This window comes from Myxine glutinosa, chromosome 8, assembly GCF_964187855.1.
Source record: "Myxine glutinosa chromosome 8, kmMyxGlut1.1, whole genome shotgun sequence".
NCBI classification, from domain to species: Eukaryota; Metazoa; Chordata; class Myxini; order Myxiniformes; family Myxinidae; genus Myxine; species Myxine glutinosa.
Window position 1 is genome coordinate 63366480 of NC_136268.1, and position 15971 is coordinate 63382450.

Here is a 15971-nt window from a genome sequence, read left to right on the forward strand (position 1 = left end):
TCAAGTATACAAAATGCAACCAACGCCTGCCTTGCTCGGATGTCCATCTCCATCTATGCCTTTTTCTTTTGTTCCCAAATATCAGTACGAATTGGACCAGAGAGCGGCACACATGTCGTGGTACAATTTCCTCGGAGCCAGGTCAAAGAACCACCCCGTAGTGATGTTATGCAAGAAGCAAAATGGCTGCAACTGAGCAGCACATTCCGTGAGGTACACTGGAGTGCCATGGAAGGACGCAACTTTGTGAATAAGATGGAACATCTCATGGCTGCCACTTCACGGAGCTAGGGCTATACCGTACACCAAAGAAATTATTTTCCTGATGTCTTGTAATTGTTTATTTATAATGACTTGAGGCCTGTCATTTTTTTTTGGCCTACTTAAATTGCATACCTTACCACACATTTTTCAGTCGGCCTTAAAACAACACTTTTATTGTAAAGAGATCCGAGTTGACATACCTTTTGTGTAATACAAATCAGTGCACATTGTGCAGTACTTTCCATTATTATCTGTGGCCTGGCTTTCACAATGACAGTTGTCATCTCAAAATGAAGATCAAGTCGGTTGGTATGGAAAATTGTATCCCATCAACTGCTGCCCAGCTCGTGCAGCTTGAGATAGATGGAATGCTGCCATGAGCTGCTGGTGAAGTTGTACAAAACTTGCAGGCTCAACAAAGGCCACAGCCTTCCTACCACCGGCCGTGATATCTGCAACCAATACATGGCAGATGGTTAGTGTTTTAAGCCTCTCGCACCTCCTCCTCTTCCCCCAAACATCTCAAATAAGAGTTTGTTACCTTCAACCAAAATGGCAATGCATTCCGTGGGCTTGGAACCGGTGCACTTTGATACCTGCACGGGAGAGGATTAATCAACATTGTTTCCATGGAGTGTTGTTTAATAACAGCAATCAAAGGTTTCGTTTAAGCCTTTAATTTATCCTCTGCAGAGTATGTAGACAAAACTATTTAATCACAAACAAGATGACAGCCCAATATATAAATCGAGTGGACAACCAATTGGCCTTTTTTGGCTTATGTAATTTTCTTCTTTAACAGTCATCATTATTCCCACGTTATTGTGGGGTTGGCTGGGAGAAGCTCGGCCCAAGTCTTTCACGAACCGGCTGGCCAGGCCCAACCGAGGTTAGGACAGGAATTTATAATTGGCCATGATGCCGGCGATAGCTTGCCCACTCTGTGAAAGATACCGTGGGATCTTTAACGTCCAACTAATACCAGCAGACGGGATGCCCATTTAATGTCCATCCGAGAGACGGTACACACATTGAATCACTGGACCTGTGAAACAACGGAATGGCAGTTTATAGCTGGCCTGAGATGCAAACTCAGGCTAGACAGCTTGGAGATGTGTGCATTCTTTTGGTTTTAGTAATAAAACTAAATATTCCGATCAACAATTGAGCATTTAATGCCAAAATAGGATTTCTTATAATTGTAAGGTTTGATAATAAAATTTTTGATGAAGTCAAAAACTGCCAATTACTCCTCCTTTTACTCATTATTTTTATTTTCCTTCGCTATACCACTGTACGCCTTACTTGCTCAACGACATTTTAAAATTGTCAATACAACAACAACAACAACAACAACAACAGGCATTTTAAGGCCATTTTCCCTGCAAGAGCGGGGGTTAGCCTTGCGGTCCCCATGACAATGTTCTCCATTTTGACCTATTTTCTACATCTCCCCTTGTTAACTCCCTTGCCCGCATTTCTTCTTCGACCATCTTTAGCCAAGTCTTTCTCGGTGTTCCCCGTCCTCCACTTCCTTCTACATTCATTTCCATCACTCTTCTCAACCAGTCACTTTCATCCTTCCTCAACACATGACCAAACCATCTCAACCTGTTTCTCTTCACAGCATCCATCACAGGCTCTATTCCCATCATCTTTCGCAATTCATCATTTGTCTTCCTCTCTCTCAACGATACTCCACACATCCACCGAACCATTCACATTTCCACCCTTTCCAGCCTTTGTTGCTTTCGTTCTGTCAATCAGTCAGAAAACAAAACCAGGTTGAAAAGCAGTGATAGCTATAGATGCAAGCACTTGATTCACTCATTTTACTACCAAGAACAAACAGGAAACACCACCTCATTGCCTGACCTCATCTTCACACACTTTTCCTTTCTAGTTTTGGCAAACGTGGAAACCTGCTTCCAGTGCACCATCATGCTCTTGTGCCACTACTTTCCTTCGTGCTTCCAATAACTTCTTTTCAACCTGGTCTTGATTTGTCTGTCTCAATTAGGGATTTCAGATAGCGAAAGAGGTGAGTTGCTTGAAGGATGAAGTGGGACAAATCGTTGTGGACCCAGATGGAATTAAAGGAAGATGGAAAAGATATATGGAAATGCTGTTGAATGCAGAGAATGAATGGGATGGCAACATGAGTGACCCAGTTTTAGGACCGGCAGAGAAGATAACCAAGTAGGAAGTTGAGGAAGCGATAAAAGCAATGAAGAGTAGAAAAGCAGGAGGGCCGACAGGAGTTGTGGGAGATATGTTGAAGGCAGCGGGAAGTTGGGGTGTGAAGAGAATGACAGAGATCTGTAATCTGGTGGTGAAAGAAGGCCGCATTCCAGTGGATTGGGAACTGAGTACCCTCGTCCCTCTATTCAAGGGGAAAGGTGACCCTCTGGAGTGTGGCTTGTACTGAGCGATAAAGTTATTGGAGCATGGAATGAAGGTATTGGAAAGGGTGTTGGAGAGGAGGATAAGGAAGAAAGTGAAGATCGACGAAATGCAGTTTGGATTTATGCCAGGAAGAGGAACGACAGACACGCTTTTTATTGCAAGGCAGTTGCAGGAGAAGTACATGGAGAAGAGGAAGAAGTTGTTTCATGGGTTTATTGATCTGCCGAAAGCATTTGACAGGGTTCGACGTGAAGTAGTGACATGGGCATTGAGGAAGTTAGAAGTGGAGGAATGGTTGATCAGAGTAGTGATGGCAATGTATGAAAGAGCGCGCACAGCTGTAAGGATGAAGGACGGGAACAGTGGTGAGTTGGAGGTGAAGGTGGGAGTGCATCAGGGTTCGGTACGAAGTCCACTACTATTTGTAGCTGTGATGGAGGTGCTGGCTCGGAACGTAAAGGAGGGTTTACCGTGGGAGTTGTTGTATGCAGATGATCTGGTGTTGATTGCAGAAAGTATGGATGGACTGAAGGAGAAGATGAACGAGTGGAAGGAATGTATGGAGGAAAAGGTCTTCTTTTTTTTTCTTTTTTTGTATACTGAATCGAGGCTCGTGAAAGAGCTAACATTTACTTCACAAACAAATCAACCAGACAAACAAAATATATAAAAAGAGGGAGCGGAAGACAAGATGGGGAGAGAAGGGGAAGCACACAAACACAATATTTGAGAGCAGGGAGATGTGTGGGAGGGAGAGGGCTTGGGGGGAGGAGGCGTGGGAAGGGGGTAGGGGGGGGGGGGGGTGGGAGAAGTATAAAACACAAGGACACCAAGGACTTCTGAAGGTGAAGTCTGAAGGTGAATATCGGAAAGACGAAGGTGATGGCAAGTGGTAAAGCATGTGGTGAGGTGGAAAGAACTGGGAAATGGCCATGTGCTGTGTGCAGGAAGGGTGTCGGAGTGAACTCCATTCAATGTACAATGTGCGCTGAGTGGGTTCATCAAAAATGTAGTGGTTTGAGAGGGTCATTAACGAGTGTGGCAGCTACATTCAAGTGTGTGCACAGGGGGAGCTGCAGATGGAGGAAATGTTAAGTTAGATCTTGGAGACGGCATGAAGCTGGAAGGTGTGAAAACATTTTGCTACCTAGGAGACATGCTGAATGGAGAAGGCGGATCAGATTCAGCAACGGTTGCTGGAGTGAGATGTGCTTGGAAGAAGTTTCGGGAACTGAGTGACGTGCTGACGAGGAAGGGAGTGTCGTCGAAGCTGAAGGGAAAGGTGTATGCTGCATGTGTGAGAAGTGTCATGATTTATGGGAGCGAGATGGGTAATGAACGTAGAGCAGCAACAAAGGGTGGAAATGCGAATAGTTTGGTGGATGTGCGGAGTGTCGTTGACAGAGAGAGGACGATATATGATGAATTGCGAAAGATGATGGGAATAGAGCCTGTGATTGATGCTGTGAAGAGGAACAGGTTGAGATGGTTTGGTCATGTGTCGAGGAAGGATGAAAGTGACTGGTTGAGAAGAGTGATGGAAATGAATGTTGAAGGAAGTAGAGGACGGGGAAGACCGAGAAAGACTTGGCTGAAGGTGGTGGAAAAAGAAATGCGGGCAAGGGGGTTAACAAGGGGAGATGCAGAAAATAGGGCAAAATGGAGAAGATTGTCATGGGGCCCGCAAGGCTAACCCCCGCTCTAGCAGGGAAAATGGCCTTAAAATGCATGTTGTTGTGTTGTTTTGTAATTAGGCATCAGTAAGAGAAACCAAGTCTACAGAGAATGTCGGCTCATTACCATTAACCCTTTCCTGTTTAACCCCCACGCGTTGGAGTTTGTCAAGCGTTACAAATGTATGTTGTTGGTTTCCATATACAGTAAACACTTGATTTACGCAGGGGCTAGGTTCCTGGAAAACTTGCGTAAAATGAAACCAGGGGCCAATGGGAAAAAGTGGTTAGGTTCCATCCTCAGTCCTCTCGCCTATAGAGACACGCGTCATGTACTGGAGCGGTTTACGGTAGTGATGCTTTCGTGCAGAGTAAAAGAAAACATTGCTCCCCAAGCTCGTTTCTTTTTGGGCACTATTTTGAGTAACAAATGACACTCGTATACAAAAAGGACACGCACAAATAAATATGAAAATTTTAAAGGGCATTAAACTTAACTCTCGCATAATGATGATGAAGCGTTGATATCTGCATCAGACATCACTTTCCTCGCCGTTTTTGCACTTTGTTCACTACCAGACCCATTTTTCCTCTTCGGAGCCATGGTTATCACAAATAAAAACCGAAAATAAAGAAATTGATCATTCCACAGAGCACAGCGTTGACGTGGAGACTGTGCCTGTAAAATTGCCTGCCCAACGTCCCATGGCAACCAAATTTTTGTCGGGCAACTAATTTCCTTGTTAACATCTTGGCAGGCAACCACATCTTGGCGGTACAGGTGGAATAAATACCAGGTAAAAGCACGATAACTTATGAACTGCTGAAGGAATTTCAACAAAATTTGGTACAAGAATAGGATGTGATGCAAAGATCAACTGATTGCATTTTGGGTTCAAAAGATCAAATTTCATGTGCTTTTGAAAATATGTTTGCTGACCATAACATGAATTATATAAGTATCTTGTGTTGTCTCTTTCATCTATATCTACATCTTTCTCTCTTTAACGCGGAGTTAAACTTTAACGCGGAGCTACTTTAACGTAGCGGTAGCGGAGCTGTAGCGGAGCTACTTGCTACTGTAGCGGAGCGGAGCGGAGCTACTGTAGCGGAGATGTAGCGGAGCTACTTTAACGCGGAGCTACTTTAACGCTTTAACGCTAAACGCTTTAACGCTAAACGCTTTAACGCTAAACGCGGAGTTAACGCGCTTTAACTTTTCTCTTTGACGACAATCGTAGGTGGAGGCTTTTCAATGGATTTTAGTCGTGCTCTGTTTTCTACTTTTTATGATGGACATGCTCATGTGCTCTTTACCATTTTGTTACCACAATAATTTCTTAACCACTGAAGGGATTCCAACCAAACTTGACAAGTACAGACTGTAATGCAAAGGTTATATGTCCTTTAACTGTATTTTTATAGACGATAACTCTACAAGTATCTTGTGTTGTCTCTTCTACTTCTCTCATGTGATCTTTAATCGAGATCAAACATAACAGTAGGTTGACATATGGGTGGAGGCATATCCATTGACTCATTCTCATTGATAGGCATATCTATCTATTTTCTTGTTTTTTTATGCTTCCCTTCGCAAAGGTGGAACGTCATTGATAACACGGAGGCATTATGTTTTCGGGTTGTTCGTCTGTCCGTGTGGGCTAAACCTAGTTTTCCTCAGCAACCACATGTCCAATTGAGACGAAACTTTCAGGGTAGGACTGACACCCATGCAGAATGTTTTTAATGATAATTGTGACGTCATAGGTCACGTTGTATGGCAGCCATCTTGGATTAAACACAAATAATTAAATAATTCTTTATCAGAAACCGCTGAATGGAAAATTTTTAAATTTGGCACATTGTCAAGTACTCCCAATGGGGAACAAAAGTATGATAATGACATCATAGGTGAAGTGGTATACCAGCCAAAACTGTTTTAATTGAATTCCTGATCCTAAAAATCAAATTGCATGCACATGATCTTTGACACATTTATATTGAAATATTAAATTTATGACATCATTGGTCACATGGTTTGGCAGCCATATTGGATTAAACCTAAAACCTTTAAAAAACATCTCCCAACCCACCAAATCGATTGACTCGAAACTTTGTGTGTCATTGATTAGGCATGGCGATTAAAAGATAATCACGAAAACATCATTGGTCACATGGTGTGGCAGCCATATTGGATTGAAGGAAAATATTAAACAATTTCTGAAACTGCTTACCCTATCGATGTGAAATTTTACAAATATCATTAACACCATTGTTGCATATAGTTTGAAAATGATTGTCGTAGGTCACATGGTTTGGCAGCCATCTTGGATAGAAAAACGAACCATAACTGTTCAACACGAAACTTCACAAACGTGATCTACTACCCATACATATGCAGAGTGTACATTTTTTAAGGTCATATGTCACGTGGTATGGCAGCCATATTAGCTTGAAAGCCGATATTTCAAAAAAATCCCTTCTCTGAAACTGCTTCACCGATCAATGTGAAACATGTCATGGCTGGTGAAAATGTGATACTTGAAAACAGCTGAAGTATTTCAAATCAAACATGTTAGGACAGTAAACGAGGGCATCTACTCGTTGTGGGACTATGCGGAGGCATATTGGCGACAGTCGCATTGCTCTAGTTTTTACATGCCATACCCATGCACTTTGACCATTATGTAATGATAGAAAACAAAAAAACAGACGCAAATATTACAAACATAAAAATGTCATTTTGTCGAATTCTGACCCACTTTTCCAGAACTTCAGATCAAAGCAAAAAAAATTCCAAATTTGCAAAAAAGCAAATATGTCACATTACCAACGAGTCTAGCCTACAGTCCTGGAATTTTTTTGCTTTAATCTGAAGTTCTGGAATACTCGTTGGTAGTACCCTCGAGCCATATAGTTCAGGATAAACAAACATTTGGGTTTATTTGTATTGCTAATGCAAACAGTTGGAATTATCCTCCACAAGCTTCACTAATGACTGCTGAAGATCCTGTGAAAATATTTACTGTTACTGCTTTACTGTCTTTCAAAATTTAATTCACAATGGTAACTCACCTGTGGGCAAGCATGCTAGTAGTGACTGCTGCCAGCATCACAGGATATGCCCCACCAATCAATGACCCGGTGATTGCTCCTCTCATTCCCGTGCAGATCGAGCATTTGAGATCTCCTATAAATGACCACAATCATAAAATGTACCTTACCGATATAAAATTAGTTCATGATACAAAATAAAAACAAATGGTTCACTTGTAGTCTGCAAATATTGGTTCCATTAGCAAAAGACGCTCCTCATTTATACCATCCATTTTGGATAAGTGGCAGAAAAATGTCACCGCCCAGGAAAAACCTCGACCAGTACCTGCAATCAAGGGTTCCGTGATGATTCCCAAATAGAAGATTGAAGTCGTGAAAAAGGGGATGATAATGCATGATAAGTTGGAGATAATGGGAAGCGGAGTCACATTGAGAGCGGTACGGAACATGCTGTTGGACCAAAGGCCTATGCTTCCAGCCAGAGCCCCTGATATTAGATGTGCATAACCAAACACATTCCTGAAAGAGAAAATGCTATGTCACATTACTCATCATAAACAACATTACACAATTATAAGCAGCAAGGAAATTGTACTTCCACCAAAATATATGACCCCTTTTCTTAAGGGGGTGGAGGGAGGGATGCATCCACAAACCCATGCAAAGACCTCTTATTAGAGAACGTAATTGTCAAAATAATACCATGTCCCGCAGCCACCCCCCAGTGCATCTCCCACAGCATCGTGTGTCCCACAGCCACCTGCATGTCCCACAGCATCGTGTGTCCCACAGCCACCTGCATGTCCCACAGCCACCTCGAGCTGGAGTTCTCCAAGGTAGTGTTCAGCCTAGGTTTGTTCCTAATCTATATAAATGACTTATCTGATGCCTTCGAAAACCCTCTTAGTTTTTGGAGACGAGTCCCATTTGTGTCGTACAGTACACCAACCCACTGTTCGACAGACTGCAGCTGTGTCGCTCTCTAATCTGGAATTGCTTATATACCGATATACCGAAATGGAACATGTCCTTCAATCCTGGCGAAGCAAAGTCTCATTCTGTCATTCCAGAAGGATTGTCAAACTAACCCACATGGCAGTTTCCATGGTCAGCCACTAAAAGAGGTTCAGTCTCCTTATTTTTTATCATCACATAATTGTGCAAACAAAACAGACATTCAAAAGCAGCAACGATGAGGAACAAATAGGAAATTATAATTCATGCTCACTGGTCCAAGGAAGGTAGATGTGCCATGTTGTTCCGCATAATACGTATGTACATTGAACGTGGAATAACCGCAAGCTGTCTTTTCTCCTCTTCGTCCTCCATATTAACATTCATAGCCACGGAGCTTCACCAATGGATGCTCTGTTATTACAACTTCCTGCAAACAGAGATGGTGCAAAAGGACATCAACGTTTCCTGGAATTTTGATTTTGATTTTTTTTGGTGAATGCATCCCACTATTAATTTGCAATTGGTCACTGGCTTTGACACCGAGAACATTTTTATTATGGGCCCTCGGCATCAAAATACTTCATATAACGAAGAAACCGTTTTTAATGGAGCACCTAGCTGCCATTAGAGCATTTGAATTGCATCAGATGTGGCAATAAATGTGAATTGTTGCTCGCAGCTTGCCGGCTCGATCTGATGACAGAAGACGGCATTTGCATTTTTGCCATCTCCATCCCTACCCCGTTTTAAATCCCGCGCGGACATGGACAACTTGCTAGTGCAATGTGAATAACAAATGACAACCAATTTCACAATTTGTGTACAGGAGGAGTGAGAAGGCTTCCATAACGAATCTGCAACGGAAGTCGAGTTCAGTTCATACATTGCGGACTACACAGTTAAAAGAACAACTTACCTCAGTCTTGAGAAAAAGGACATGGGTCTTTATTGCAAGAGGAATCTCGAAGTTCCCCCTCGAGTGGAAAATCTGATTGGTCGAGAGGGCGTACAATTTTGCCAAAGTACTGCTAAACTCAATTGAAATAAAAGAAGAAAGCATCTGAAAATGCAACGCCCGTCACGTCGGTGACGGGCGTTGCATTTTGTAGTCTGCAAATATTCCGATTTGTGTAGTCTGCAAGTGTCCGATTTGTATTCAGACTTCTTTTTCAGCGAAATTGACGATTTTAGGTGACTTTGACCTCAAAAGCAATAGGCCTCGGTGACCCAATATGCACACCCTGCTTAAATTTCAAGTCAATCAGATGAAAATTGATTATTTTATGCAACTTTGACCTTTTGATCTAAAAAATAAAAATATCGGCTTCAAGCTTTTGATTGGTGAACTAATTAGGTGACCCAATATGCAAATTCTAAAAGGTTTGGGTCAATTGCATGAAAATTGATGATGTGTGATGCTGACCTTTTGACCGCATTTCCAAAATTTTTCTCTATATTCTCATAATAAAGCTTTGTTGAATATTTGATGACAAAAGCTCAAACGGTAAGAGTTACGGCACATGTGCACATGCACACGTACACACGATTACATCAAAATGTTACCGCCATTGATGCAGTGTCTTTTACACCACCTTATCGAACACGTTAGTTATTCATGCCTATTACTTTGTGTCGTTCCAAAAACTACATTTCCTGTTTGGAATGATATTCTCTTTTGTTTGACTGCCAGACAGAGAGAGGGAGACTTATATTATGTATGCACCTCATCCGTCAATGTACATCCGTCGATTATAATGCGTATGCACCTCGTGCGTCAATGCACGTCCGTCGATATAATAAGTATGCACCTCGTCCATCAATGCACGTCCGTCGATATAATACGTCTGCACCTCGTTCATCAATGCACGTCCATCGATATAATACGTATGCACCTCGTTCGTCAATGCACGTCCGTCGATATAATACGTATGCACCTCGTCCGTCAATGCACGTCCGTCGATATAATACTATGCACTTTGTCCGTCAATGCACGTCCGTCGATATAATACTATGCACTTCGTCCGTCAATGCACGTCCGTCGATATAATACGTATGCACATCGTCCATCAATGCACATACGTCGATATAATTATAATACGTATGCACCTCGTCCATCGATATACGTATGCTCCTCATCCATCAATGCACGTCCGTCGATATAATACGTATGCACCTCGTCCATCAATGCACATCAGTTGATGTTCGTCAAGCTCGCGATTCGTCGCTTCCTATTGGTCTCGCGTACCTCGGTGTACGCGACAGCGACATTCAGAATACTTTTCGAAAATTTAAACCTTTGCATCAGTACAAGACACGATGTAAATTTGTTTCGTTAATCTTTTAACAAATCTCGTGCCGTATCCGGGATAACTCACCAGTAACTACATTTTAAAACAACTAACAAGCCGCGTGCTTTGATCAATTACTGTTGTGTAATGCAATCGATACGGAAAACAAACAGGACCCATTCAAATACATAATAGCAAATACAACAATTTGTTACAAAATAACAAAATGTCAAAAATAAAAACACAAACCTTCTACAAGCGTCACGCCGCCACTGTTACTTCAAAATTATCGTTCTTCCTCTTTGCATTCACTCTCCTTCGCCCTGACCCAGCGGTAATTCAGAGCTTGGTGGTACAGTGTGTTGTTGTTGTTTCTGTATACTGTACAGTATATCCCTTTCGTCATTCGATGTTAAAGTTAATTTAAATATTTCCCTTTTCCCTATTGTATCTTCAATCACCTTCATTCGATTGATACAAATAATAAATATGTATGTCGTTTAAGAATAAATCATATTAGGTTAAGGCGTATGGGCGCCCGCGGAATACGTAACTTCCGGTTAGTGCACCCTTCGCGACAACAGTCACGTGATTGGATACGTTGAAAACAAATCGCAAAAGGGCAGATGTTACAGCTTACTTCCGGTAGTCTCGCCTTCACCTATATATTTAATAATACAAAACGATATTTTATTTCCATGCCAGGTGTGAATTATAATATGTATATTGATTGATATTGTTCACTCCAAGGATGATGTTATAGTTACACACTTACACCAGCGTAGACGGCTTTCAGTTTTCAGATAAACTCAACTTCCGGTACACATGGGAATTGACCAGTCTCAGTCTCACACGAGCTTGTTCCGGTGCTATCGAATGGAGAGCGATCCGATAAAGGAAAAACAAAACGTCGCTCTATAGAGGAGCCTTGTGATGACGTCACGTTAGTAAGTGATCCAGTGGCGGATCTAGGGGGGAGTCCACGGAGTGCGCACCTCCCCCCTCCCCTCCCCCTTCAACGCAATGGCATGGATTAGAGTCCCTGTATATAGAGAGTTGTGTCAACTCAAATTTGGACGCCATTTTGTGTCTAAGTGTGTTGGATTAGATATACATGTACATTCGCGATATGGGGTGATATATTCTAAACCTGCTAAAAAAAAATTTACTACACATATTTAGTCTTATTATTACATACAGGTGATATTTGTTTTGTCAAAAACTCAGCTGTTGCCGTGAAAAAGAGCTGTGTGGTGATATTAAAAGTGGTATGGCAATGCATATTACAAGCCAACACTGCATATAAGAGCTAACATTATAAGTAAGACAAACCATGCTGTCGTTCTCTGAATTTTAATAACTTTTAGAAAGGAGTGTGGGCATATCCAATATTTTTTAAAGGGTGCCGAGAGCAATTCCGGTGTAGGACTTCCAGCCGACATATAGTCTAACACACTTAAAACAAATTCTGTACGTGGTATTGCCATATTTCTGACTTATTATTATTTTGTTATTTTTTTATTATTTATAATTTTTATTTTATTATTTATATATATTTTTATATTTATATATTTATATATTTTTTTTATATATTTATATTTTTTATATATTTTATAAAATTATATAATATTTTATATATTTTTTATATAATATATTATTATTTTAATATATATAATATATATATAATATATATATATATATATATATATATAATATATATAATAATATATATAATATATATAATATATATAATATTTATATATATTATATATATATATAATAATATATATTATATATATATAATAATATATATAATAATATATATTATATATATATATGTATATATATATTATATATTATTATATAATTATATATTATATTATATATATATATATTAATATTATATATATATTATTATATTATATATTATATATATATATATATATTATATAATAATAATATATATATTATTATATATATAATAATATATATATAATAATATATATAATATATATATATTATATATATTATAATAATATATATAATATATATAATAAAAATATAATATATTTTATAATATATTATTTTATATAATATATATTTATTTTTATATATTTATATTTATATTTATATATATTTATATATATTTATATATTTTTATATATATATATTTCTGACTTTATTATTTTTATTATTATTCTGACATATTTCTTTTCCATATTTCTGACTTTATCACTTGGAAATCTATACATCTTATATTTCCCAGATTGGTTTGAACAACCAAAAGCAGAACAACCAGTCATTTTGTTTGGCAATAAACAACATTCCCGTACCAAGCTGACGTTCACGCACGGTGAAGTTAGACACAAAATGGCGCCACGAAATCACGTGACCAGAAATCTCGGGTCAGCGCATGGCGCAACTCTCTTTATACAGGGACTCTAGCATGGATGTGCTGGAGCTGGAGGCATACTCTATATGGATGTGCTGGACGCATACTCTATATGGATGTGCTGGAGGCATACTCTATATGGATGTGCTGGAGGCATACTCTATATGGATGTGCTGGAGGCATACTCGATATGGATGTGCTGGAGGCATACTCTATATGGATGTGCTGGACGCATACTCTATATGGATGTGCTGGAGGTATACTCTATATGGATGTGCTGGAGGCATACTCGATATGGATGTGCTGGACGCATACTCTATATGGATGTGCTGGACGCATACTCTATATGGATGTGCTGGACGCATACTCGATATGGATGTGCTGGAGGTATACTCTATATGGATGTGCTGGACGCATACTCTATATGGATGTGCTGGACGCATACTCTATATGGATGTGCTGGAGGCATACTCGATATGGATGTGCTGGAGGCATACTCGATATGGATGTGCTGGACGCATACTCTATATGGATGTGCTGGACGCATACTCTATATGGATGTGCTGGAGGTATACTCTATATGGATGTGCTGGAGGCATACTCTATATGGATGTGCTGGACGCATACTCTATATGGATGTGCTGGAGGTATACTCTATATGGATGTGTTGGAGGCATACTCTATATGGATGTGCTGGACGCATACTCTATATGGATGTGTTGGAGGCATACTCTATATGGATGTGTTGGAGGCATACTCTATATGGATGTGCTGGACGCATACTCTATATGGATGTGCTGGAGGTATACTCTATATGGATGTGCTGGACGCATACTCTATATGGATGTACTGGACGCATACTCTATATGGATGTGCTGGAGGCATACTCTATATGGATGTGCTGGAGCTGGAGGCATACTCTATATGGATGTGCTGGAGGCATACTCTATATGGATGTGCTGGACGCATACTCTATATGGATGTGCTGGAGGTATACTCTATATGGATGTGCTGGACGCATACTCTATATGGATGTGCTGGAGGCATACTCTATGATTGACGACAATAAGGACACGCTCACTCAACTACGGTCAAATGCTGAAACTGAATTCTCTCTTTGGTTCGATCACGCTGAGGCCATGATAGAATCTGTCGGAGGTGATGTCACAATGCCGAGAGTTGTAAAACGACAAATCCATCGTCCAAACATTGCCGCCATGACTCCCTTACTCTTCTACCTCAGAAACATGTACATCCCATTTCTCGACCACCTCAGCCAGGAAATGGACACCCGATTCTGTGCTGAAAATCGGGAAGGTAGTGATCTGTTGCTGCTGATGCCATCTGCAATAATCTCCGATACCTGCGACATTCCAGCCCTACATCAGAAGCTATTGCGTTGGAAAAACGACATGGAACATCCCACAGGACTGATAAATGAGCTTAGAGACTGGCAGATGTTTTGGAGAAGGAAGCCCAACACACGCTTCCAAGCACATTCATGGATTGTTTCTGCGCAGTAGATGGAGACGAATTTCCATCCATCAAAGTCCTACTCCATATTGGATGCACCCTCCCTGTAGGCTCCTGTGAGGCCGAACGCTCATTTTCTTGCCTGCGTCGTCTGAAGACCTACCTGAGATATTCCATGGGAGAAAGTCGGATGGCATCTCTGGCCCTCATGAACATGCACCATGACTTCACCCTATCCCCACATGATGTGTGTGACATTTTCATTCAGAAACACAAGCGCCGTCTATTCCAAGATAGCATAATTTACGATTAATAAAATAATTCACATTCCGCTGTCCTATCTGATCCCTTTTGTGGGGAAGAACCCCCTGCCTTGAGCTTTGTAAAATAAATGCTTTGCAATATTATCATTGTTTTTGTTGTTACTTGCAAAATCGAAGATTTTTCAAGTATATTGGTCGGTTGCGTTTGTGGTTCTGTTTGTCTGTTTGTCACCGGCCGACAGGTCACAATTTTCAACCGATCTTCACGAAACTTCACCAAATGGTAGAGTTGGTCAAAAGCAAGAAGCCTATTGTTTTAGGGTCAATAGTTCAAAAGGTCAACATAGGCCAAAGGTCACCAACTTTGCTAAATTTCTAAAATCCTCAATTTTCATCCGATTGATTGAAATTTGAAGAGGACTTGCATATCTGGTCACTGGATTCAACCACCAAGTATACTTGAGGTCAAAGCTGGCCTCCAAAGCCAATCGCCGACTGGGAATCCCCCGTCGTGAGAAGTCCTTCCTTGGCACACCTGAGCTCCTCACCACATACAAGGCTTTCATCCGCAGCTCAATGGAATACTGCCCTCCCCTCTGGGCTGGTGCTCCTGCCTCACACCTAGCTCGTCTTCATGCTGTTGAAACCAAAGCTTTCAGAATCATTGGAATCTCCTGCGATGAAGCTAACTCCGAGAGCCTTTCACTCACTCACCGCAGGCAGGTTGGTGGTCTTTCTGTATTCTACCGACTCCTCTCCGGCCTTGCACCCCCAGCTCTCTCTGTGCTCTGTCCCCCAAATATTCCTGAAGGTCGCACAAGATCTGTCTGCAACCCTCTTAATGGTTGGCAGCGAGTGCCCTGGAAGCATTCATGGAAAGAGAGTGGCAATCATATGTTTGGGAAAATTGCATGCTCAGTCAGGGTCACCCAGATAGCTCAGACGGCAGAGCACTGGTTCTGGCTTTCCAGAATTTTCCAGAGGACCTCGGTTCGATTCCTGGTCTGGGTGCGTAATTTTCCCACATATGTCAACCAGTTGATTAAACTTTACAAAGATTTTGCAGAAAACAACAATGTGTATCTGCATTCTCCCAAATAAGTTGCATCATTCTCAGTGAATAAAAACCAAACTAGTCAAGCGATTCAAACTTCCTGGTTATTGATTATTACCAGACTTACTGGTCTGGTTATTGATT

At 40.8% G+C, this 15971-nt stretch overlaps 2 protein-coding genes across 4 annotated transcripts in view; one reads left to right on the forward strand and one right to left on the reverse strand.

The window, feature by feature from the left end:
- MED17 (mediator complex subunit 17) overlaps positions 1–1510 on the forward strand; it is a 33560-nt gene extending 32050 nt beyond the window's left edge. For all 3 annotated transcript variants that reach the window (XM_078783336.1, XM_068124561.2, XM_078783337.1), the window contains exon 12: positions 86–1510. In XM_078783336.1, the coding sequence (XP_078639462.1) occupies positions 86–291 (206 nt within the window). In that variant the 3' untranslated portion in view covers positions 292–1510. The remainder of the gene's footprint in view (positions 1–85) is intronic.
- On the reverse strand, positions 422–11035 carry LOC137432540 (transmembrane protein 126A-like). The gene is made up of 6 exons (XM_068124568.2): positions 10895–11035; positions 8629–8784; positions 7726–7919; positions 7419–7533; positions 806–860; positions 422–716 (listed from the first exon to the last, which is right to left on the reverse strand). The coding sequence occupies exons 2-6, from the start codon at positions 8739–8741 to the stop codon at positions 594–596; spliced, it is 600 nt and encodes a 199-aa protein (XP_067980669.1). The 5' UTR covers positions 8742–8784; positions 10895–11035; the 3' UTR covers positions 422–593.
- Positions 11036–15971: the final 4936 nt, after the last annotated feature.